Here is a 23,074-nt window from a genome sequence, read left to right as displayed (position 1 = left end):
GCTACAACTCCATGTCAAAGCATCTGCTTAATCTCTAGGAGTTTCCAGATTCAATCCCCAGCATCTCTATGCAGAGTGGAAATTCTAAAAGCAGTCACATACCATCACAGCTAAGGTCACTGGGTACCACATTCCATCCCTGCCCCATCACAAAATCTCTTGGGATACCTTTTGCCCTGTCCTTTCTAGGCACAAGAACTTTTTTCTTTGCCCCAGAGCTTTTCCCATGAAAGCCCACTCTTTAAAGCTGAAATGCAATAAAGGGCAATTAAGGTTTTCTGCAGATTGCTTTAAAGAGCAGTTTTTCATGGGGGAAGCTCCGGAGCAAAGAAAAGGAGCACTCAGACACAGAAGTTTAAAGTATGGACTTGTACCTGGAAAGAGATAAGTGTGGGCAGCCCCTTGTTTGAGGGCTGTCCTATGGGCTACAGCTGGTGGGAGAAATCCCAGCAATGCTGAGGATAGCTGAGGTCTGGAATTCTCCTCACTAGCACAACCCAGGGACATGTCACCTCTGCCTTATCCTAACCCACTCCAGTATTGTGGGTTGAAATTTAGGATTGCACTCTACATTGAAACCCTTGTTATATAACAATTCAGGTGATGTGTCATGAAAGTGTTTGGTCATTGTAGTTTGTAAGGCACTGATCAGAATGCAATTGTGTTCCATCCTACCTCTTTTCAGGGAAAATTAAAATCATCGTATTTCTAATACTGCCAGAGGTTTTGTTTTGAAACAAATTGCCCTCCGCATCACCATGTCACATTCCAAAGACAAAGGACCCTTCATTATGTGAGCAAAAAGTCCACATTTACTGTAGAATTAACAACATGCACAAGACTCAGCAGGTGATTGGGATGGAGGAAGGTAAAGTGAACTTCCTTTGAGCATCCTGTCCTTCATATAAGCCCATTTAGGAACATATAGTAGGGAGGGGGAAATTCCTTACTCTGGAACCTCAAACAGTTTTTGAGAAGGATGTTCCATGAAGAAAATTTCATGCAAAGGGTAAGTGATCTGAGAAACAATCCCACCAATGACAAGGGCTTCTGTTTGGTACCACTCATGCTGAACAGGAATGGGATCGTTCGTGGAGCACTTGATATCTAGTTTGCACACCATGGGAGGTAGCAGAAGTAGGAACAACAACAGCCACAACATCCTGGTAGCAAAGCTTTTTGTGGACATATGCTCTCCTATATCAGTTCATAGGAGCTTCCTGACTTAAAGACTGTGCATTGGATGGTGCCAATAAACTGCTATCTATATTAGTCTCTCAGTACAGTATCAACAAGGATACAGATGTGTGCTTTGAGTACTAACAGAGATTGCCAACATTGAAATTCCAAGTCTGGTTGATAAGGGGAGAAGAAAATGGGAAATATCTTAAATGAAACTGACAAACCCCTGCCTGCCTCTTGCCCTAACTCCTACTCTCCGTGGCACACAGGTTTATTTATAGCCACTTCCAGAGTTGTTTATTGATCATTTTCTCCTGTTGTATAGAAAAGCTTGGAAGCTTTGGGCAGGTGAACAAATTACAGTGATTTGAATGCTTACAGGTGAAGATAATTAGTTCTTCAGGTTTTGAGTGGCACTTTTAATACCAAAGATCTCAGTTCTGTGTTTTCCCCAGATCTGGCACCAAGACTCATTTGGTTCTTATGGCATAAAAAGTGGCAGGTGGTAATGAGATTCTCATAGAGAGCAATAACTCACAAACAAGAGAACGGAATCTGTTCAATGACACTTTGTAACCAACTTTATAGAAGTTCACATACATACATTCATACATACTGTATAGAAAACATATGCTTTCAGTAATGGTGCTGCTTCATCAGCCGCTGAGTTGGAAATGCGGAGTATAAGGTGGAAAAGGCAGTTAAACGTTTTCCAAGAAGACATAATCTGGAGTTGTTAAATGGATAGTAGTTGTATAAATCAATGTAGAATCTTTGAAGTAGCCAAAGAAACATGAAACTCTGATAAGCCCCTGCCATGGATATTAGAGAAAAATAAATGGTGATCCAATAAGTCTTTGCTCTGGTGTCTATTATATCATTCTATTTAGTTTAAATAAACCTTCCTTGAGCACTTGCTCTTAAATATCTGGTTATTAATCTTTGCTTCATTATTGGATTGCTGCCCATGATCTCACAGAAATATTGATAAAGAATGAAATTACATTATAGCTAGCATCTCACTTATAAATCCCCTCTACATTTTACTTCTGTTTTTTTAAAAATATAAATAATTTTTATTAATTTTAAATTGCTAAAATCCAATATAAACCACATTCTGTCAATACCAAATTACAATTCAAATTCAAATCTATATAAATTAAAAAGCCAATTACACATTTTGTGTGGTTTCTCGCGTGCTAGATTTCAAGGAAAGATTATTTTATTTCATTCTGCTACCAAAATCTTATTTAATCCAATTACATTCCGTCTTGATCTTAGTCCCTTATCAGCAGCTATAGAGTTTTTGACTTCCATTTGTATTAACAAATTTAATAATTTTTTATTTCTGTTCCTTTATAATTCCTGTGTGTGATATTTGTTTTATATTTGCATTTATTTATTTGGTCCATGTTGTTTCTTCATTCTTCCTGGTCTCCATGATGTCCTGCACAGCATCGCTACTTCCACTCTTTCTTGTCCTTTGTTCCCAGAGAGTGAGGCTGTAATTTCAACTCTTTCACATGCCATTTTTTTAATTGTTCAAGTCTAGAAAGGGAGTAATCTGGTCCCCCACCCAAACTCTGACAAGTCTCCAGCTTCTCCTTCTCCTTCAACTCTCTCAATAATGATCCGGTATCCCACCAAAGCCTTGGCAAGTCTCCAAAGCCCAAAGTGCAATCTCCTCCCATAGTAATACAGAGAAAGTTATTCCGTTCAGTGCTTAAATCCATTTCAATTTCCCCATACAGTTCTATCTTTCATTGTAATCCATAAATATAATCCCGTTCTCTTTTATCTCCTCTTGCCCTTTGTCAGTTTATTAGCATTCAGGGGGGGGGGGATTGCCGAATCATTTATGTAGCAAACATGGTATATATAAAGAAAAGGTAAAGGCCCCCCCCCACCATATTTTACATCAAAATAAGTCTTCTTTCTGGTTCGAATCTTTACGACTTCGTAACTGTTTCAATTCGGGAATTTATGATCTTGTCCCACCTGCTCCAGAAATAAACAAGGTGGATTCTTAAAACATTCTCCTAATTAGTTGTTCTCTCTTGTTCTGTTGGGGCCTAAACACAATGATGTAACATTTAGGGGTGAAGATGCAGCCCAGTAACCCAGCACTGGAGGCTAAGATGGAGAAAATCTCCACAGCTACCATGTATTTCCCTCTTGTACTCAGGTAGGTTGGAACAAAGGACAACCACACGCTGCAAAAGACCAACATGCTGAATGTAATGAACTTGGCTTCATTAAAACTATCTGGTAACTTGCGGGCTAGGAATGCCACAGTGAAGCTGGAAACGGCCAAGAAGCCCATGTAGCCCAAGACACAGTAAAACATGGTGACTGACCCTTCATTACATTGCACAAGGATTTCTCCAGTTACCGAGCGCATGTCTAAATCAGGGAATGGCGGAGAGGTTGCCAACCACAAGGTACAAATACTTGCTTGAATGAGGGAACAGGAAAGAACAACAGACTGTCCCTGTCTTCTCCCCATCCACTTCCTCATGCTGGATCCTGGCTTTGTGGCCATGAAAGCTATCACTACAGTGATGGTTTTGGCCAATACACAAGAAACAGCCACTGAGAAGATGATGCCAAACACTGTTTGTCGGAGAAGGCAGGTCACTTTGCCAGGTTTGCCGAGGAAAAGCAATGAAGAGAGGAAGCAGAGCAGGAGGGAGATGAGGAGGGTATAGGTGAGGCCTCGGTTGTTGGCTTTGACAATGGGTGTATCCTTGTGCTTAATGAAAACTGCTAACACCAAGGCTGCGTTAATGGAAAGAGAAACAGCAACGAAGGCTAAAGTGATTCCTAAAGGTTCTTCATAAGAAAGAAAGTTTATGATTTTAGGCAAACATTCATCTTTCTCCTTACTTGGAAATTGATCTTCTGGGCATGTGAAACAGACATCCATATCTAAAAAATAAATAAATGGAAATTTCTCATATCAGTATTTGTTGCCTATGAACTGTTCTCCACTCTACCTAGTATATATCAATTACAACATGTATAACCTTTGTTGGATGGTTTCGAGTGTGACAGCCGTCACACAAATTCATATTGTCTCAATTCTGCTTATCTGGAGTGTGCATAAGCTCTGTGTACTTCCTAAATCACAAGTCAAATGAAGCGATTCAGGTAAAGCATTCGCAATCCTAAATTCCACTATGCTGTTAAGAAGACATCTTGAGGCAGCTCAGTGACTCTTCAATGTCTTAAATCATTCTGTAGACTCATTGTGGGTTTTTTAATTAGTGCTGCATATTTTCAAAAGATGAAACCTTGGAGTAATACTGTATGTTCCTTCCTTGAGCAAGTGACATTTTCCCCATGCAAGTCTTTCCTTGGGACCTTTGACACTTTTCTGGTCCCCTTCCACTATGCAAGAGAATATAGAGATATCTTATTACCAGACCTGTGCAGAGGGGAAGGGCTACTGCATACACTTGCCCCAGGCCTTGGAGGACTATGCCACAGGCATACTCTCCAACATTTCTCCAATGAAATTAGGGACATCCTATTCAATAATAATAATAATAATTCAATCCCACCCATCTGACTGGGTTACCTCAGCCTTATATGTAGGCGGCTTCCAACATATATAAAAACATGATAGAATATTAAGCGGGTTTTTTTTTAACCCTTCCCTATACTCAGCTGTCTTTAGATGTCTTCTAAAAGTTGTACAGGTACTTGCCTGTACAGAGGTATGACTGTATATAGAATTTGCAGACTTTCTGCTCCCAGTGAATGGAATATTGCTTTGAAATGTTCAGAAGTTTGTTGTTGTTGTTTTTTACTTTTAAATAGTCATCTGACACAACTCTTTAAATTTGCCCTGTGTGATGGAAACATTGGGGTACTACATAACCTACCCAGCTGATTGGAAATCTTCCTTTCTGGACATGGAGTGCAATCATAGCAGCAAAACTTCTCCCCTTCCTTCCTTTTCTTCTGGTTACCAGGGTGGCAGTAGTCATTGCACAAAGAAATGGGCATCACCTATCAATAACCATGAAAGGTGTTACAAAGGGAGATTAAAATAGAAAGAGAGATATTTCAGTTGTTGATCTTGCCCTAAACCTCAGATAATTTAAGGATATAGTGACACTCTATTGGACATTCAGGAAAACACCTCTGATAATACAAATCAGGGGTGCCAACTTGAATAAAATATGGGGTGGGTAAGTAAGTCCCACACAACTCCATTTGAATGGCAATGCCCACACACATACTAATCACTAGGGAAACCAATAGGAAAGAAAGAAAATAAAAAAAATAATTCAATGTGAACCAAGGAATTCTTTCTCCAGGCAATGGATGTGTTGATATACAGTTATCTCTGTGATCAGAGTTGAGTCAAAGATTTCAGTCATGGTTTAGGGACTTCCAGGTCTTCTGTGGGCTATGGTGGGTGACAGGGATCGCTCATCCTGAGTGACCCGATTTCTGCGGAAGGGAGCATGGGCAAAGCACCTTCTCTAAAAAGCCCGAAAAGAAAATCTGGTGTCCAGCAGTGTTGGAGAATGCTCTTTAGGAGCCCACCAAAGTTCTGGAAGGAGCCATGGGAGCTCCAAGATTGAGCGCAGACACACAGCGCAATCGAGACTTCACAGCAAGATGCCTCAAGTGCTGCCATTAAAGCAGTGACTTTAAAAGTAACAGGAATTTGGACCAATTTGGACAAGGTAAAAAAAATTATATATATATATTTAATAAGAGTATATCAACTGGCTTCACATCAGGGCCGTAAAGAGGAGGTCCCCTCCAGGAAGCAGGTATTGATCTGCATAGAATAAAATCTGAAAGTAAATAAAGTCCTGGCTGAGAATTGCAAAATAACTAAAGGAATGAGACAAGGCTGCCCGTTGTCACCCACATTGTTTATATCAGTTTTAGAAGTATTGGCGCAAGGAATAACATGGAATCAAGAAATTAAAGGCATAAGAGTGGGACAGAGACAATGTAAATTAAAATTTTCCACAGACGACATGGTGATATCTGTAGAATAACCAATAGAGTCCATCCTGTAAGTATTACAAGAGATTAAAAAATGTAGACATGTAGCAACTCTTGGTAAAAAAAAAAGAAAAGAATGATGAGAGTAAAAATATATTACAAATGTGTCAGCTCTAAATATTGAAAGGAAGGTCAATTATCTAGGTGTGTGGTTAACAGCAAATAATATAAATCTGTATAATGATAATTAGTTAAAAACCTGGGAAGATATTAAAAGAAATTTGCAAATTTGGGAGGGAATGAAACTTTCACTGTTAGGTAGAGTGTTGACTATAAAAATGAATGTATTACCAAGAATGTTATTTTTGTTTCAATCAGTTCCGGTGATTGGCAAGACAAGTGCTGAATGCATGGTGAGAATTGTAGTCCCCGGGGACTTGTAACCAGTGCTGCATTATTTTCTCTTGGCATGATCAAGCAGAATACTGCCTGGACATGCAGCAAGGCAGCCCTGGGCTATAATGCCATTGACTGCAGCTGCTTCAGTCCATGTCATCATCCAGCCATGCCAGAATCCATACCTGGTTGAAACCACTGTGCCAAACAATTATATCTTCATGAATGATGAGTTCTTCTCCTTCAGGAACATCTGGGTCAATCCAACCAACTTTCACTCTCTGGAAAGAGTTATTTGGAAATATGACCATGTTTATGATGTCTAAGCCACCTCCCATTTCCCATTTGTCATTAAAGGAAATGGTTTCCCCAGCTGAGTTGTTAAATGAAATCTTGTGAAGAAAGTGATGGAGCTAAGAGAGAAGGAATAAATAAAAGAATGTGCCATGTAAACAAATTGGAGAGTTCATCTTATGTCAGATAGTGACTTCTAAAAGTTGTTGGACTACAATTCTCACCATGCATTCAGCATGACTAAATGCCAGGGATTGTGGAATTCATCCTGCTTTGTATATTCATACTTCAGATGCCTAAAGAAACATAAAACTATAAAATGCTTCCTACCAATAAAATGCCCAACTTCATTTCCTCAGAGATTATTGCAGGAGAAAGCTGAATATAGTCTCACCTTCTACTAATTTGTTTATTGAAATAAAAAAATACTTCATTGTAGGGACATTACCTGCCAAGGCTGAACATCTTGAAGATCAGTACTGAAACCTTTCTCATTGGCTCTCTGCTTGGATCGAGACAAGCCCATAACGTGCAAAGAATGAGCCACGGCATAAACACCATTATAGATACTATAACTATGGCCAGTCATGAGGAGCTCAAAGTGTGGCCCAGAAAGACTCTCCAGACTCTCCTCTCCAGTACATGTTTGGTCAACATCCATTGCCACATTGGGGTTAGGAAGCACACAGTCAAAAGCTTCCTCCCAAAAGTCCTTCAGAAAACCATCTGTCTGTGGCCCATAAGGTTTCATGGTCTGAATAAATTCTCTAAACCCCACAATCTCTTTGGAGTGGATTGTAAATAAAATTGCACCTTGGAACATCTGGAGCCCCCAGCCCTTTTGATGGCCAGTTAATAGTAAATCTACCTGGGTTGTCATAATCCACACCTTTTTGAGTGGTGTGTTCTTCTCATTTCCAGTGTCTCGTATAAATATAATAGTTCTCAGCCATGGTATAGTCAATAATTCTCCATATATAATAAATGTAATCACTTTCTTATCCTTGAAATATAAACAAACATTTCTGGCTATATTACCAAGTTCCTCCAAGTTATCCCAGTGAGCTATTTGTGGTATTCTTTCTATGAATGCTGAACAGATCCCATATTGGGAAAACAATTGTTCCAGCGTCTGCAAGAAATGTTCGCCACTGCTATTATCAACCAGAAGAAGCCCAACCCATGTCCATTTGAAATATTGGAGTAACCGGATAATCCCCATATACAGCTGGGTTTCATTTGGCACCAGACGAAAAAAGGATGGCTTTTGTGTGATATGATTCTCTTGTGGGGCAAATGAGCCATATGTGAGCTGGGGGGAAAAAAGTAGGGATATTGTAGGGAACTGTTAAGAGTGACTTTATGCTCCCGATTATACAACCATTATTTCTTTAAACCATCTTTGGGAGCCTAGAGTTAAAGATAACACTTCTGGTGGAATTTCCCCAAGAATCTAGAACATATTATTATTATTATTATTATTATTATTATTATTATTATTATTACAACTATTTATTGGTTGCTTTCTTATCAAGGTAATTCAAAGTGGCTTACAATATTTAAACAAAGGCATACTTTGAAACCAGTATTAAAGGGGGGGGGAATCTAAAGGCAGCACTATTTTTTAAAGGCAGGATTAAAATACGCCAACAACTCAAAGAGGTCACGGACAAGTAAATGCCAAAAAAGTAATAATCAATGTTAAGTACTAATAGAAGAATAAATAAAATACCTCAGATTAGGTATTAGGTTGATGTTACCTGGAATAACGCTGCTTTTGTGAATTCACTCTTATTGAACTACAAAATCAAGTTCAGCATAAGAAAGAAGAGCCTAAATCAGTCTCTCACACAAATTTAAATATATAGAGAGAGAATTCCTACCTGCGGAACCTTATAGGAACTTATAATATCTGCCATAAAGTTAGAGGTCTCAGAGCCAAGTGCCCCTATGATAGCCATGAGGTTTTTCTGTCTGTCACACTGGTAGTTGGGGACAAATCTGTGTGATCTGAAGAGCACCTCCAAAGTGGTACGATAAGTCATCCTTGCATCATAGTAGCTATCATAGATATGGAATCCAAGTGTGACATTGGGTAGGATCTTAGGGTTTTCGTTGATTTCGTTCACAGCAAATGCCAAGGCAAGGATGTGCTGGTAGAATTTTGTCACCGTTCTGCATACAGAGGTAGAATTTAATCATCCCTTTGTCTATCAAGGATAATTGGTATTATCAGCAGACTTTTTGTGCATCCTCAGTTGACAGATTCAAGTAGATAAATTAAAAGAACATAGTACACAGGTTATTACAAAAATCCAAGAACATAAGAAATTTATCCTGGTAGAATGACGCAACAGAAAAACTGCAATAAAATAGAGGAAAATGCAGGATCTGACCATTGGGGCTCTACTGTGAATACAGCAACGAAAGCCCAACTTCAAGCAGTTTGCTTGCTGATCAACAAATTCGGCTTTGTTTTAATCTCATTTTCATTTCCTGGTTGTTAGCATTAAAAAATAGTACATAAACTATCTATACCTAACCAACTTTGGCATTCACATCTTAGGTAAAAAGAGAATAGTTCTCATGGAAGCATCCCCCCCTTAAGTGTGACAGGACTGACTTTGAATTTTTTTAATTGAATCACCCTTTCCCCCAGTCTTTCCTGTTTAGGTGTACCACAGAAAAGTTACATGCATCTGCCTACATGGAAATTTGGTCCAAATAAAGAAAAATGCAATCTGTCTCCCAAAACTCTTGTCACATTCAAAAATGGAAACAGTTCTCACTATAGAAAAGTGAATGGGGGGAGAGAGAGAGAGACAATGCAAAAGACACACAGTCTGAATATGGTTGGCTAAGCCTACACTTTATTTGCGGGGGGGGGCATTCTGTCACTTAATTAATTTTTGTGTGTGTGATCTAAACAGCTTTAGAACATGCAGAGCAAAAGAAGCAGTTCCTTACTCTGGAACATCAAACATATTCTGATAAGGATCTTCTTTGAAGGAAAACTCATTTGGATGATAAACTACCAGAGAAGCAATTTCACCAATGAAGAGAGCTCCTGTCTGGAACCACTCGTGTGGGACAGGGTGGGGATCATATTCAACACACTCCAGAGTATCTACTTTGGACGCCATAGCAGCCAGCAAAGGTAAGAGCATCAGAAGGCAAAGCATCCCATCAGCGAAGCTTCCCTCTAGATTGAGGCTCTGCTCTGTTCATCAGCAGGCACTGCCAGATTTAACAGGCTACATTGGTTGGTAGATAATTCTCGCAATACCTGTCCTAAGAGAAATAGATCAGCCTTGGGTTTGATAGAGATACAAATGCATGACTTCAGTACTAGCAGATATTTTCAAATTTCAGGTCTGGCTGATGTAAACCGGAATAAAGCTGGGATAAAGAAGTTTCACTTCTGAAACAAAAATGACAGAGCCCTGCCTACCTCTTGTCCCCGCTCTCAGCTGCACATGGCACAGAGGGAGTATTTATAATCCTTTTCAGACTTACTTGTCGATTGTTTTCTAGTTTCCTTTGGGCAGGTGAAGAAGTCATGAGGGTTTCCATGATCCCAGTGGTCAATAATCAGTGTTTTAGCATTTGGGTCCCGAGTAGCATTCCTTCCCCCACCCTCCCCATTGTAAACATGTTAGTTCCTTTTCCAGATCTGATAATAAGTCTCCACTGTTCCCTGTGGCACAAGTAGCAGGTGGCAAAGAGATCCCCATAGGAACTGAACTCCAGAAAGGAACAGTGTTCAACAACGGTATTTTTAACATTTTGATTATATTTGAATGGCATAAGCTTTATACCACACTATGACATAATAATAATAATAATAATAATAATAATAATAATAATAATAATAATAATAATAATATAGGGTATTCAATTTGTTAAGCGAAAAAGTAGCAAGGGCACACCTTTGTTTCAATAGAAATCCTACCTCCTTTAAGATTACTTTAGAATTCCCCCCAAAACTGTTATCATGAGGTACTGGACTGAACCATATTTTAAGGGTGCATTGTGTCCTTTCTATATTTTTGTCTAATTGCCTTTGACAGTGTGCAATTACTGTGTGGCCCCAGAACCTATGGGACCTGAATGACCAAAATATTAATTTGAGGGGGGGTATCATGTACCCTGTGTATATGACCAGCTTGGTGCCCTTGCTCTGAATAAACACGTTTTGAGTTTTCCCGCAGCCCTCTGTATGGCCATAATAGGCCGGGAGCCAGCACCCCAAAATAACACTTTTCAGAGATGTCTCCAATCCTGGTTCACCCAAAAATTCACAACATTTGTTTGGCCTGGCTCTGTTTTGGCTCAGCTAACTGAGCCCAGGCTGGGGGAAGTCCCCAAGAAGGGACTTTTGAGAGTGTGGTGGGACCTGAGAGGGGAGACTTAGGCTGTCTACGTAATATGTTCAGCTCAGTCACGTGACCTGCCAACCCAGCATAAGTTAAGCTGGTAAAAAGGGCAGTGTAATTCAAATAGTTTTGTTACAAATTGAATGCCACTCTGAATCCCTGCCAAGCTATGGCAAGATTCCAGGGGGTCCCAGGCACTCACCCAGGATATGTGTTCCTTTGAGAATCAAGACACTGCTCAGAAAGTTGTAGCTTTCTTAAAGTTGTAGCTTTAAGAAATGTGAACGACTTCAAGGTTGCCACGGAATAGTGTTGGACGGTGTGCTCTGTTCTCCGTGAATGGCTTGCTCATCGTGAGGGTTTTGGGAGAAGCATTGCGCACTGTGCACCACCAAGAAAGCCCAAAATGTCCTTTTTGGGTTCTGAGGGGTCCAGCAGGAGTGATCTCTGAGCTCTCTTGTCCTGCTCACCATTCTGAAAAGAGCGGGGGTGGGGGGGACGGGACGACGACGAGATTGAGCCAAAAGCGGCAGGCTCCAATGCAATTCAATGATGAGAAACTTCAAACTCCTTGCACCAAAGCAGTAAGTTTTCCAAAACGTTAAAGCCTACAAGTTGGATCCTCCTAACAGAGGGTCCATATTGTGCACGGCGCTGGAACTCTTCCCCAACCAGCTTGTGGGCGGGGCTTTGCATTGCTCCAGCCGGTGGTGCCACAATTAAACCTCTGGCCTTTACCCAATAGGCAATGTGGCAAGGTTGGGGGTATTTATTCGGCAGTGTGATGTGAGGACCCTCTCTTGCTTCGTGCTGCCGAACACCAACCCACACATGTCTGGCCCTGCTTTGGACTTTGGTTGGTTGCCTGTTTTGGAACGGGGGCTGGGTAGGAATTTTTTTCCAATGTGGTAGATTGGTTGTGGCCACTTGGTTTTTGCCCACCTCTTAGCAACCATCACAACTTTGTAAGGTTTGGTGGTTAGGCATTGGTTTAGAGGAATGTGGGGAGGGGAGGTGCGGCCATCACCTGCCCTTCCAAGCTCAAGGGTATTCTGTTAAAGGAATCTAGGGGTTGGCCTGGGTCTTCTCCAAAACCCCGCAGAGGGGGCTAAGGCCAGACCAGGACCCCACAAGGACACTGGGGGTGAGCGCCAGTAAGGACCCTATGGGGGTGCTCCTTCTGGCAGTGTTCACCCTTTATCAGATTCCCTGTGAAAGTGGGAGGGAGTCTGATATAGTTTGGATTCTTCCAATGTCTAAGCCAATAACACTCACATTCTGTATTCAATAAAGTTGTGGCCTAAATTTTGCCCAAAAACTTAAACTAAAATCCTGTGTCATTGTGTTTCATTTTTTGGGGTTGCTGGGGGGGTCTCGAATTGCAATGAGAGTAGGGGGGAGAAAAAGTCACTAATCTTTCTTTCTTATTAGCTGCTCCCTATTGTTCAAGTCAGGCCTCAGCAAAATGATGAAGCATTTAGGGGCAAAGATGCAGCCTAATAACCCAGCACTGGAAGCTAAGATGGAGAAGATCTCCACAGCCACCGTGTATTTCCCCTTGGTGCTCAGGTAGGTTGGAACAAATGACAACCAAACACTGCAAAACGTCAACATGCTGAAGGTGATGAATTTGGCTTCATTGAAACTGTCTGGCAACTTCCTTGCCAGGAAAGCCACAGTGAAGCTGATGATGGCCAGAAGGCCCATGTAGCACAGAACAAGATAAAACATGAGGACAGACCCTTCATTGCATTCCAATATGATCTGTGTAGGTACTGACTGCATGTCCAAATTGGGGAAGGAGGGAGAAGTTGCTAGCCACACTACACAGATGCCTGCTTGAATCAAAGAGCAGAAAAGGACAATGGAGTTGGCCAATGTTTTCCCCACCCACTTCCTCATGCTGGACCCTGGTTTGGTGGCCATGAAAGCTACAACAACAATGATAGTTTTTGCCAATACACATGAAACTGCTACAGAGAAGATGATTCCAAAGGAAGATTGTCGGAGACAGCAAGTCAACTTCTGAGGTCTTCCTATAAAAAGTAAAGATGAGAGGAAGCAGAGCAGGAGGGAGACCAGGAGAGTGTAGGTGATGTCACGGTTGTTGGCTTTGACTATGGGGGTATCTTTGTGCTTAATGAAAGTTCCTAACACTGCGACTGTGATGAGGGAAAAAGAAATAGCAACCAAGGCTAAACTGATCCCTAAGGGTTCCTCATAAGACAGACAGATTGTCAGTTTCAGGATGCACCGATCTCTGTCCTTGCTTGCATACTGATCTTCTGGGCATTTGGAACAGTCATCCGTATCTGAAGCAATAAAGAGCAATCATCACAATGCAAAAATTGCATATGAAATGTGCAAACAACTTAATTTTAAAACAATGCTTCAACTGTTTTACAAATAATACTGTAAAACAGCATTTATTTTTGAAATAAATACTAAAATGCCCTTCAACAAACACGAAGAACAAGTCAACATAAAATAATAATCCAAATAATCCACTATCTGAATTGTGAAAAGCCAGGCAAGTCTCTCACACCCAGCTTTCAGACACTGTATTTGGAGCTACTCCCTCTACTGTCCCTACATTAAGTCATTTTTCAGAATGATTCTCCCCATATCAACCAGCCTGAGCCCCGAGATCCATGGGGAGGGTTGTGTGTGGTCACACTGAGTATCATGTAGGAAATAATCATAGGTTGGGAGGCTGTAAATTGTTTAATTTCATTAGGTTGTAGTCAGTTTTTTATAATAATTTGATTGATGGAAACCTTTTTGAGGACATTTTTAAAAACCACAAAAAGGATAACAGAAAGTGCAATAAAAAATTGTCTAATTTTTTTTTAAATGCCCCCCCCCTCAAAAAAGCTCGTTCCCACTCATAATCAAATGTATGGACAGAAAGCATCTAGAGAAACCTACCCTTCTGGGTGGAAATCTTTCCTTCTGGACACAGGGCGCAACTGTAGCAGCAAAACTTCATTCCTTCCTTCTTTTTCTTCTGATAACCAGAATGGCAGGAATCACTGCACACAGAGACAGGCATCACCTGCCCATAAAAGGGAAGAAGAGATCAGTAGAATGGGAGAAATTGACAATCTCTCTGTTTACTCCATAATCACACGATGAACATGGAAGAATTCAGAACATGGTACATTCAATATAAGCATGCCGAAATGTGCCCAAACATTCCTGAGCATATAATGCATTATTTTTGTAGTCTATTGTTTAGAACCACACTTCTCAGAATGGTTTAATAACCAATCCCTCTTCCCAGGAAACTCTGGAAATTGTAGCTAAGTAGGGAATAGAGGGTTTTCCTAAAAACTCTCAGCATCCTTAACAAACTTCAGTACTTAAGATTTTGAGGGGGAAGCCATTTTAATTAAAGTGGTCGAATTGTGATTTAAATGTAAGGTGTAAATGTGGCTTGGTTAGCAAAGGGTGAAAACCTCCCAACGACAGCAGCAGCCAAGATGAATTCTTTCCTCAGAAGAAGCTGTTAATTTAGACATTTTCTTAAGAATATTTCCCATCCAGGGGACATTTCAGTACAATACATACTGACATTAATTATCCATCTGATCTGTGTTATGAACACCAATTCTTTGGGAGACAAGAATCTTTTTGTATCTCCAACCAACGTGACAGAAGGCATAAAGCTTATCAAGAATCCAAACCTGGTTAAAACTCCTGTGCCACACAATTATATCTGTATTAATGATGAACTCTTTTGCTTCCTTAAACTTGGCATCCACCCTTCCAACTTTGACTCTCTTGAATGATTTGTTTGGGAAAGTGACCATGTTCGTTATGTCAAATCCACCTCTCCTCTCCCTGTTATCTTGAAAAAAGATTGCTTCTCCAATGGAGTTATTAAACAAAATGCCTTCAAGAAATGGGTTCAGCTAGTTGAAGAAGAACAAGGGTGGTTAGGAATGGGATCAAAGCCTATTGGAGCCAATATGCTGAAATTTTTCCTTGATTACATTGCTTATGTATTTTCATCTTACAACGATTTTGTAACAGGTTATAGTTAAGGCAAGAGAACCAATACAGTATTGACATTAGAGTGTCAGACTAAGACCTTGGGGGATCAGGATTCAACCTGAGGGGCCAGGGACCAACTGGATCCATTACCTTGTGTTCGTTTGACAAAAAAGTAGAACATAAATGCAAATATACAAAATATGAATGCAGGTATTTTAAAAAATAGTATTATTCATTAATTTATATTCTGCTTCTCTGCCGAAAACTTCTGAGCAACTCACAATTATAAAATAAATAAATAAATGTACAATAACAAACCTGCTGATGGTTTAGAGCATGATTCATTAAGATATGAAATAAAACAGTCAAAATAGTTATAAAAAAACAAGTCAAAAAAATAAAACCAGAATTTATGTTCAGGAAAAAGTCTTCCTAAGAAAGTCTGTCTTCCAGAATCTGTGGTATGCCAATACCGATAAGGGCCTCTCATATTATAGCAGAGAAGTCCATGGTATATAGCCTTCTTATAGTTGCAAGAAGCCTGAATATTTACAGCTTAATGTTTCAAGCTCCAAGTATAGAAAGAAATGTTGAACCTCCCCGCCACTCCTATAAAGCTCAGTGAATTATGTGTCCAAAACTACTGTTCAACACCATGAAAACAGTCCAATGGTGTCACTCAAGGTTCCATCCCCCCTCCCCTGTGAAAAAAAATGCTATTTAACATCTATATAAAGCCTCTAGAAGCTTTTATCAGAAGATTTGGGTTGGATTGTCAGGTGACACCCAGCTCTACTTTTTTGTTCCATCTGAATCAGGAAAGGTGGTTGTGGAGTTATACAAATTCATTGAGGCAGTGAATAAAATTCATTGAGGTGAGTAAAATGAAGAGAATACACACACACATTTTATATATATATATATATCCCACCTTTTGTTGGTTAATGTAACTTGTTTTAAACTGTTTTTAATATTGCTTTAATGTGGTAACCCACCCGGGAAACGTAAGGTATGGTATTGTTATTATTATTTTAAAGAAGAAAATTGAAAGCTGTATGATTTTGTGCTATTTGCTTCATGTAAATGAGATTATTTCTTTGTGAATACACTACCTTCCAGGGCTGGAGATCTTGAATACTTTTGCCACTCATCATTGGACTGTGTTTGTATCGAGATGACTCTATGGCATGCAAAGCATGTGCCACAGCATAGACAGCATTATAGATACTGTAGCTGTGGCCAGTCATGTGCATTTCAAATACAGTTGCAGGAAGATTCTCCAACCTCTCCTCTCCAGTACAAGATCCACCAACCTCGATCAGCTCCTGGGGGTCTGGAAATAAACAGTTAAATGCCTGCTCCCAGAAGTCCTTGAGAAAGCCATCTGCTTGATTCCAGCCAGGTTTTACCACCTGAAGAAATTCCTTGAATCCCTGAATCTCATCAGAGTGAATTGTGAAGGACAGGGCCCCTTCGAACAATTGAAAGTCCCATACATTCTGAACGCCTGTTAATGTAAAATCCAGCTGGGCTGTCATAACCCACACCTTTCCAAGTGATGTGCTTTCATTGTAGCTAGGAAATCCTATGAGCACATATGCATTCACCCATAGAATGGTCATAGAATCTCCATAGATGACAAAGATACTGACTTTGCTTTCTGAGAAAGCTAGGTAAATAATAGAAGCTAATATGTTAAATGCATTGATATTCGTTAAATCATGTTGGTTGGAGATTCTTTGTGTGAAGGCTGAACAGATTCCATTCTGAGAAAGCAATGGCTCCAGGGTCTGTATGAACTGTTCTCCACTGTTATCGTCCACAGCAAAGAGCCCAATCCAGGTCCAACCAAAATGCTTCAGCAAGCTAATGATCCCAATGTACTGGTTTGCTTCACTTGGGACCATCCGGTAAAAGGAAGGCAATTGTCTTGTGTCACTCTGCTCAGAGGTGAATGAGCCATAAGTGAACTGATGGGGAAAACACAAATATTTTAAGAGGAGCATCTGAGCATGTTGACCTGTGCAAAATAGGAATGTTTATCAGGGCAGGGGAAAAGCTCTTTAAGAAGACTGTTGTAGGTGATAAGATAAATTTTGGGAGCAGGCCAAAGCTCTCTGAAAGATTTCTGAAATGTTACCTGGGGGGGGGGTGTATTATTTATTATCTGGTTTATGAGATGGTCTGAGGACTAGCATCTTTTAAAATGACGTCATGGTTCATTTCCTCTCCTTTTTTAAACAAGGATATTGCAGCTGCTACACACTTGGGAAATGGCACCACTAAACTTCAGTGGAACTTAAGCAGCAGGGAAGATTCTGATTTTCTCACATCCATTCCTCTGCTTATTCTGACCCTCAAAATTACTCTCAGCATTCCAGGAGAAGAATGAACTTAGTGATTATCCCCCATTCACCCATAGATAAATCTTACCTGTGGATACTTGTATAGGCTTAAGAGTTCTGCCATATGGAAGGAGACATCAGAACCAAGTCCCCCAATGACAGCTATGAGGTTTTTCTGGGTGTTGCATTTGTAACTGGGGACAAATCTTCTGAATTTGAAGAGCAGGTCCATAGTGTTCTGATAAGTCATCCTTGCGTCGTAGTAGCTGTCATAGATGTGGAACCCAAGGGTCACATTGGGCAAGATGCTGGGATTCCCGTTGATCTCATTTATAGCAAACACCAAGGCCAGGATGTGCTGGTAGAATTTCAGCACTACACTGCAGAGAGAGTTTGAGTGCTCTTTTAGCAAAGTTGTTGTTGTTGTTGTTGTTGTTGTTGTTGTTGTTGTTGTTGTTAATAATAATAATAATAATAATAATAATAATAATAATAATAATACCCCACCTATTTGTCTAGGTTTCCCCAGCCACTCTGGGTGGCTAACAGCAGAATATTAAAAACACCAAACATTAAAAACTACCCTCAACAGGGCTGTCTTCAGATGCCTTCTGAAAGTCAGATAGATGTTTATTTTCTTGACATCTGATGGGAGGGCATTCCACAGAGCAGGAGCCACTACCGAGAAGGCCCTCTGTCTGGTTCCCTGTAACCTCACTTCTCTCAGTGAGGGAACCTCCTGAAGGCCCTCAGCGCTGGACATCAGTGTCCGGGCTGAACAATGGGGGTGGAGACGCTCCTTCAGGTATACTGGGTTGAGGCCATTTAGGGCTTTAAAGGTCAATTGTGCTCAGAAATGTACGTGGAGCCAATGTAGGTCTTTCAGGACCAGTGTGTTATATGGTCCCAGCGGCCACTCCCAGTCACCAGTCTTGCTGTCGCATTCTGGATTAATTGCAGTTTCCGGGTCACCTTCAAAGGTAGCCCCACGTAGAGCGTGTTGCAGTAGTCCAAGTGGGATATAACTAGAGCATGCACCACTCTGGTGAGACAGTCCACGGGCAGGTAGGGTCTCAGTCTGCGTACCAGATGGAGCTGGTAGACAGCCGCCCTGAACACAGAATTAACTTGTGCCTCCATGGAGAGCTGTGAGTCTGCTCCATCCTGTCTATAACCAAATTGCTTGCCACAGGGACAAATGTGGCAATGATGATGATACCACACTTCTACTGAAAATACTCTGTTACTGCTGTTCCTGAGATAATAATAATAATAATAATATTTATTATTTGTACCCCGCCCATCTTTGTAGACAAAATATGTTTAAATCATCATAACACTGATAACACAGTTGTTTCTGCCTTGAATCAGCAAGAAGATTTTGTTAGTCCTCTGCATTCCAGTCTTGCAATTTCCCCCAAAATTTAATCATGGGGACAATAGAGAGAGCACTTTATAAAACAGTATCAACCACCTCTTCCATCACAAATTGGCAGTGGATCTAAATTATCCATTGACTGGAGATTTCAAATACTTTGCATCCCCAAAGGCTGAGAACATTTCCTGACAGTTCAGTCTTCCAAAGGTTTCTTAAGTACATAACTTACAGCATGCCAACCTTATTAATCAGATGCATATAGTTCTGAAGAAGCTGTTGATTGAAGCACACATCATTATAGCATATTGCTTTTCCTCTCTCTCTAAGCAGCTTCCCTTTTGGGGAAGATTTGCCATGGGATCAAAGGTTGTACAGCAGGTGACTTGTAGGTACTCCTCAGGAAATAATAGGCATGATCTCCCTGTTATTCACTGTTCAAATCTACCATTTATGTCAAACTCTACAGGCAGCTGACCAAGTTTTATCTGGTTTGCCCAGTGCTATTTTTCTAGAAAAAAGGTGCCTGAACTCACCATGACCACCTCCCCCATTCTCTTAGAATGGCAATGGTACCCACCTCAGAGGTGCTGCAACTGAGTTCCTGACTTCCGCCTGAATTCACCCATGAAGATGGATGTAAATTTGATGCTATTAACAGTGCAATCCTATGCAACAGTGCATTGGAATATGCCTAAAAAGAACAAATTGAATGCCTCCCCCAGAATCCAACTGAGCAATAGTTTCTTCCAGGCTACAGCATTGAGAACAGTACATGTAACTGTGATATGTATGTGTTGTATGTGTGTGCATGTACTGACCTTTTATCTCATGTCAATCTTTTTACATTTTTTAAATGCATTGCATTATTTTGTGTATTTCTATTATTTTTCATTGAAAATAGTATTATATTTATTGAAAGTAAAATTCTGTTTAACTATTATTTGCTGACATTTTGAAAGTTTATTGTATTCTATACAGTGTTACCTCGGGTTACAGACGCTTCAGGTTACAGACTCCACTAACCCAGAAATACTACCTCGGGTTAAGAACTTTGCTTCAGGGTGAGAACAGAAATCGTGCGGTGGCAGCGGGAGGCCCCATCAGCTAAAGTGGTACCTCAGGTTAAGAACAGTTTCAGGTTAAGAACGGACGTCCGGAACGAATTAAGTTCTTAACCCGAGGTACCACTGTACTACTATATTCTAAGGGATATTTGAATATTACTTTATTTGATAGCGATCTTTTATATTATAACTAAATTGTAATGGATCAGATTTTTATAAGATGTGTGACCTTTCTTGTATATTTTGTTGTTCTTCCAGCATGGAAACTACCTTGTGTATAGCAATGTAAACATATGGTATATAAAAATAAAATGAAAATGAAATTATATCCTATTATTTGTATGAGCAATTGGTTGAGTGTGTGATCTAGGCAAGCTCAAATGAAGGAGATTAAGGGGGGGCGGGCTTTTGCTTACTTTGGAACCTCGAACAATTCATGATTAGGAAGTCTATTGAAGAATAGTTCATGGAAATGGTAAGAGATGTGAGAAGTTATCCCACCAATGATGAGGCTCCCCGGCTGGTACCATTCATGTGGAACAGGGAGGGGATCATTCACGTGGCACTTCCTGGTATCTGCTTTACATTGTTTGGGAAGCTGAAGAAGCAGCAACAACACATGTAGACCCACCATCTTTATAGCAAACTTCCTCTCTAGCATCCAGCCTTACAATTAATGCCTTACTTTGGGTGGTGCCTGACTCTGCCAATAAAGGAAAACAACACACTTATCTTCAGCGTCAGCAAAATTCGAGTGTGTGCCTCAGCAGGCTAGTAGAGACAACCAATACAGACTCTGAAGCCTGTTCTACAAAATGGCAACACACATCACAGCTCAAACTGGCAGAACCTTACCTGCATTTTGCCACTCATCAGTGACAGGAGGCTTGCTTGTTTTCTATATCTACTTATGGAGTTAGTGCTTTTACTACATGTTGTTATTTTCTGAAACACCACTGGAGCTTTGGGCAGGTGAACTAATGACAGTAATTTGGATAGCTGCAGGGGGAGATAACTTCCCTTTGCAATTATAGGTTGGTAGCCGTGTTAGTCTGCCATAGTCAAAACAAAATAAAAAATAAGAAAAACAAAATCCTTCCAGTAGCACTTAGAGACCAACTAAGTTTGTTCTTGGTATGAGCTTTCGTGTGCATGCACACTTGTATCTGAAGAAGTGTGCATGCACACGAAAGCTCATACCAAGAACAAACTTAGTTGGTCTCTCAGGTGCTACTGTAAGGAATTTTTTTATTTATTTATTTTCTTTTACCTCTGCAAAGTCACTGTGCCAGAAGCACTTCAGGTAGCAAACATATTTGTTCTCTACTTGAATCTGGCCACAAGACTGTTATGCTCCTCAAGGAGACAACAAGTGGGTGATGGGTCCCAGACTTCCAGGCGGAGCAAATTCCAACAGGAAAGTCTTACCCTAGAGCAGGGGTGGCCACCTTCCAAAAGACTGTGATCTACTCACAGAGTTAAAAACTGGCTGTGATCAACCCCCTTTTGGGGGGTTCAGGTCGAGGTTGTTGAGCTTTTTTAGGAAGGAAAGCCATCCATGTTTTGGGGGGTTCGGGTCAAAATTGAGCTTTTTTTAAGGAAGGAAAGCCCTGTTTGGGGGGCTTCAGGGCAAAGATGTAGAGCTTTTTTTAGGGGAGCCAAAGTTGCTGATCTTTGTGGGGAGCCAGTGATCTACCAGTGATCTACCACAGACGTCCATTGATCTACCTGTTGGATGTGCCTGCCCTAGAGGGAAGCCATTGGCTTGACAGGCAGACATGATGAAGTGCTATGTTCAATCATTTATTGAAACACATTTCCATAATTGTGAAGGGATCTCAGAGCATCAGTGCTGAAATAATGAAAGCACTTGCCATGTAGTTTGGTTTTTTTCCTGTATTCTTGATGTTAAACAAATAGTTGTTACTAGTTTATGAGAAAGCTGCAACAAGACTGTGGAGGTTTGAAAGCCCCCTTCCCCCAACATTTCCTTCTTATTGATTCACCTGCACCAAGCTGGCATGGAGATTAGATTGTATCTGGTCTTCACTGAGCATTCATTTTTGATTAGTTTGTGTGGAAATTATACAGCAATGAGCATTCATTCTGATTTGGAATGGATGAGAAATTTGACTCGGTTCCCATTTGGACACAAATATATCAAATCCACTCTTTCTGAAGCAATGGGAGAACCAAAACACAGACTTCCCTTAAAGTTCATGGAATTATCCTCATTTTGATGCAGTTCTCCAACAAGAGCCCCTAAAATATACATATTTGCAGTAATGTGTATAAAAATGAAAACAGTATTGAAAATAACCCACACAAATTCAACTGGATGGCTCAGTTGGTTAGAGTGTGGTGCAGATTGATAATGCTAAGGTTGCTGGTTCAATGCCCACATGAGACAGCTGCATATGCCTGTATTACAGGGGTGAGACTAAATGATCCTCAGGGTACCTTCCAACTCTTCAGTTTTATTATTCTATGAATGCATTATATCATGGGTAATTGCGGCCAAAATGTTTACATTATTCAAAACTGCACAAAAATGTGTTTATTAGGAGAAATTTGCACTAAAATGCTGTTGAATCTGTGAAGATCTGAATTTAAGGTTGGGAAATGATCATTCCGTTCCTAACTCTGATTTGCTTGCAAAGTGCATATACAGTCATACCTCATGTTGCGAACGCTGTGGGTCACGCTTTTTCGGGTTGCGCTCTGCTCCGAAACCGGAAGTATCGGAACGAGTTACTTCTGGGTTTCTGCGCTCTTGCATGCACAGGAGCGCTGAATCGCCCTTCACTCATGCACTGAAGTGCCGAATTGCGACCCGCGTGTGCACAGATGCAGCGCTGCAGGTTGCGGGCACTGCGGGTTGCGGGCACTGCAGGTTGCGGATGCGGCTCCCGCAAGGATCACATTCACAACCCTAGTGTCCACTGTTCATCTACCCATTAAAAAATAGTTCATTCCATACTTTTCAGTTCTTTCCCCCATTACTTTCCTAATAGAAAACAGTCCACTTTGGGTGGATTGGTTGCACTAGGGCAGCAGAACACTTTAATCTAC

General features: G+C 40.6%; 2 protein-coding genes across 2 annotated transcripts; both read right to left on the bottom strand.

Moving 5' to 3' along the window:
- Positions 1-3,208: 3,208 nt before the first annotated feature.
- LOC117058913 (vomeronasal type-2 receptor 26-like) lies at positions 3,209-9,986 on the bottom strand. The gene is made up of 6 exons (XM_033170328.1): positions 9,811-9,986; positions 8,727-9,018; positions 7,292-8,155; positions 6,735-6,830; positions 5,070-5,196; positions 3,209-4,110 (listed from the first exon to the last, which is right to left on the bottom strand). The coding sequence occupies exons 1-6, from the start codon at positions 9,984-9,986 to the stop codon at positions 3,209-3,211; spliced, it is 2,457 nt and encodes an 818-aa protein (XP_033026219.1).
- Positions 9,987-12,629: 2,643 nt separating this feature from the next.
- On the bottom strand, positions 12,630-17,122 carry LOC117058912 (vomeronasal type-2 receptor 26-like). Its single transcript, XM_033170326.1, has 4 exons — positions 16,328-17,122; positions 14,906-15,133; positions 14,148-14,274; positions 12,630-13,531 (listed from the first exon to the last, which is right to left on the bottom strand). Exons 1-4 carry the CDS (start codon positions 17,120-17,122, stop codon positions 12,630-12,632), a joined length of 2,052 nt encoding a protein of 683 aa, XP_033026217.1.
- Between the last annotated feature and the right edge of the window lie 5,952 nt (positions 17,123-23,074).

The sequence above is a fragment of the Lacerta agilis genome, chromosome 14, assembly GCF_009819535.1.
Source record: "Lacerta agilis isolate rLacAgi1 chromosome 14, rLacAgi1.pri, whole genome shotgun sequence".
In the NCBI taxonomy this organism is placed as follows: domain Eukaryota; kingdom Metazoa; phylum Chordata; class Lepidosauria; order Squamata; family Lacertidae; genus Lacerta; species Lacerta agilis.
This window is presented reverse-complemented; position numbering and strand designations above follow the sequence as displayed.

Coding starts and splice junctions, on each gene's coding strand:
- LOC117058913 (XM_033170328.1), bottom strand. CDS start 9,986: ATGGCGTCCAAAGTAGATACTCTGGAGTGTGTTGAATATGATCCCCAC. Junction 8,156..8,726: donor GTTCCTATAAGGTTCCGCAG/GTAGGAATTCTC, acceptor TTTTCCCCCCAG/CTCACATATGGCTCATTTGC. Junction 4,111..5,069: donor GAAGATTTCCAATCAGCTGG/GTAGGTTATGTA, acceptor TTTATTTTTTAG/ATATGGATGTCTGTTTCACA.
- LOC117058912 (XM_033170326.1), bottom strand. CDS start 17,122: ATGGTCCCAAGTGAAGCAAACCAGTACATTGGGATCATTAGCTTGCTG. Junction 15,134..16,327: donor AAGATCTCCAGCCCTGGAAG/GTAGTGTATTCA, acceptor TTCTTCAACTAG/CTGAACCCATTTCTTGAAGG. Junction 14,275..14,905: donor GGCACAGGAGTTTTAACCAG/GTTTGGATTCTT, acceptor TTTTATGGGCAG/GTGATGCCTGTCTCTGTGTG.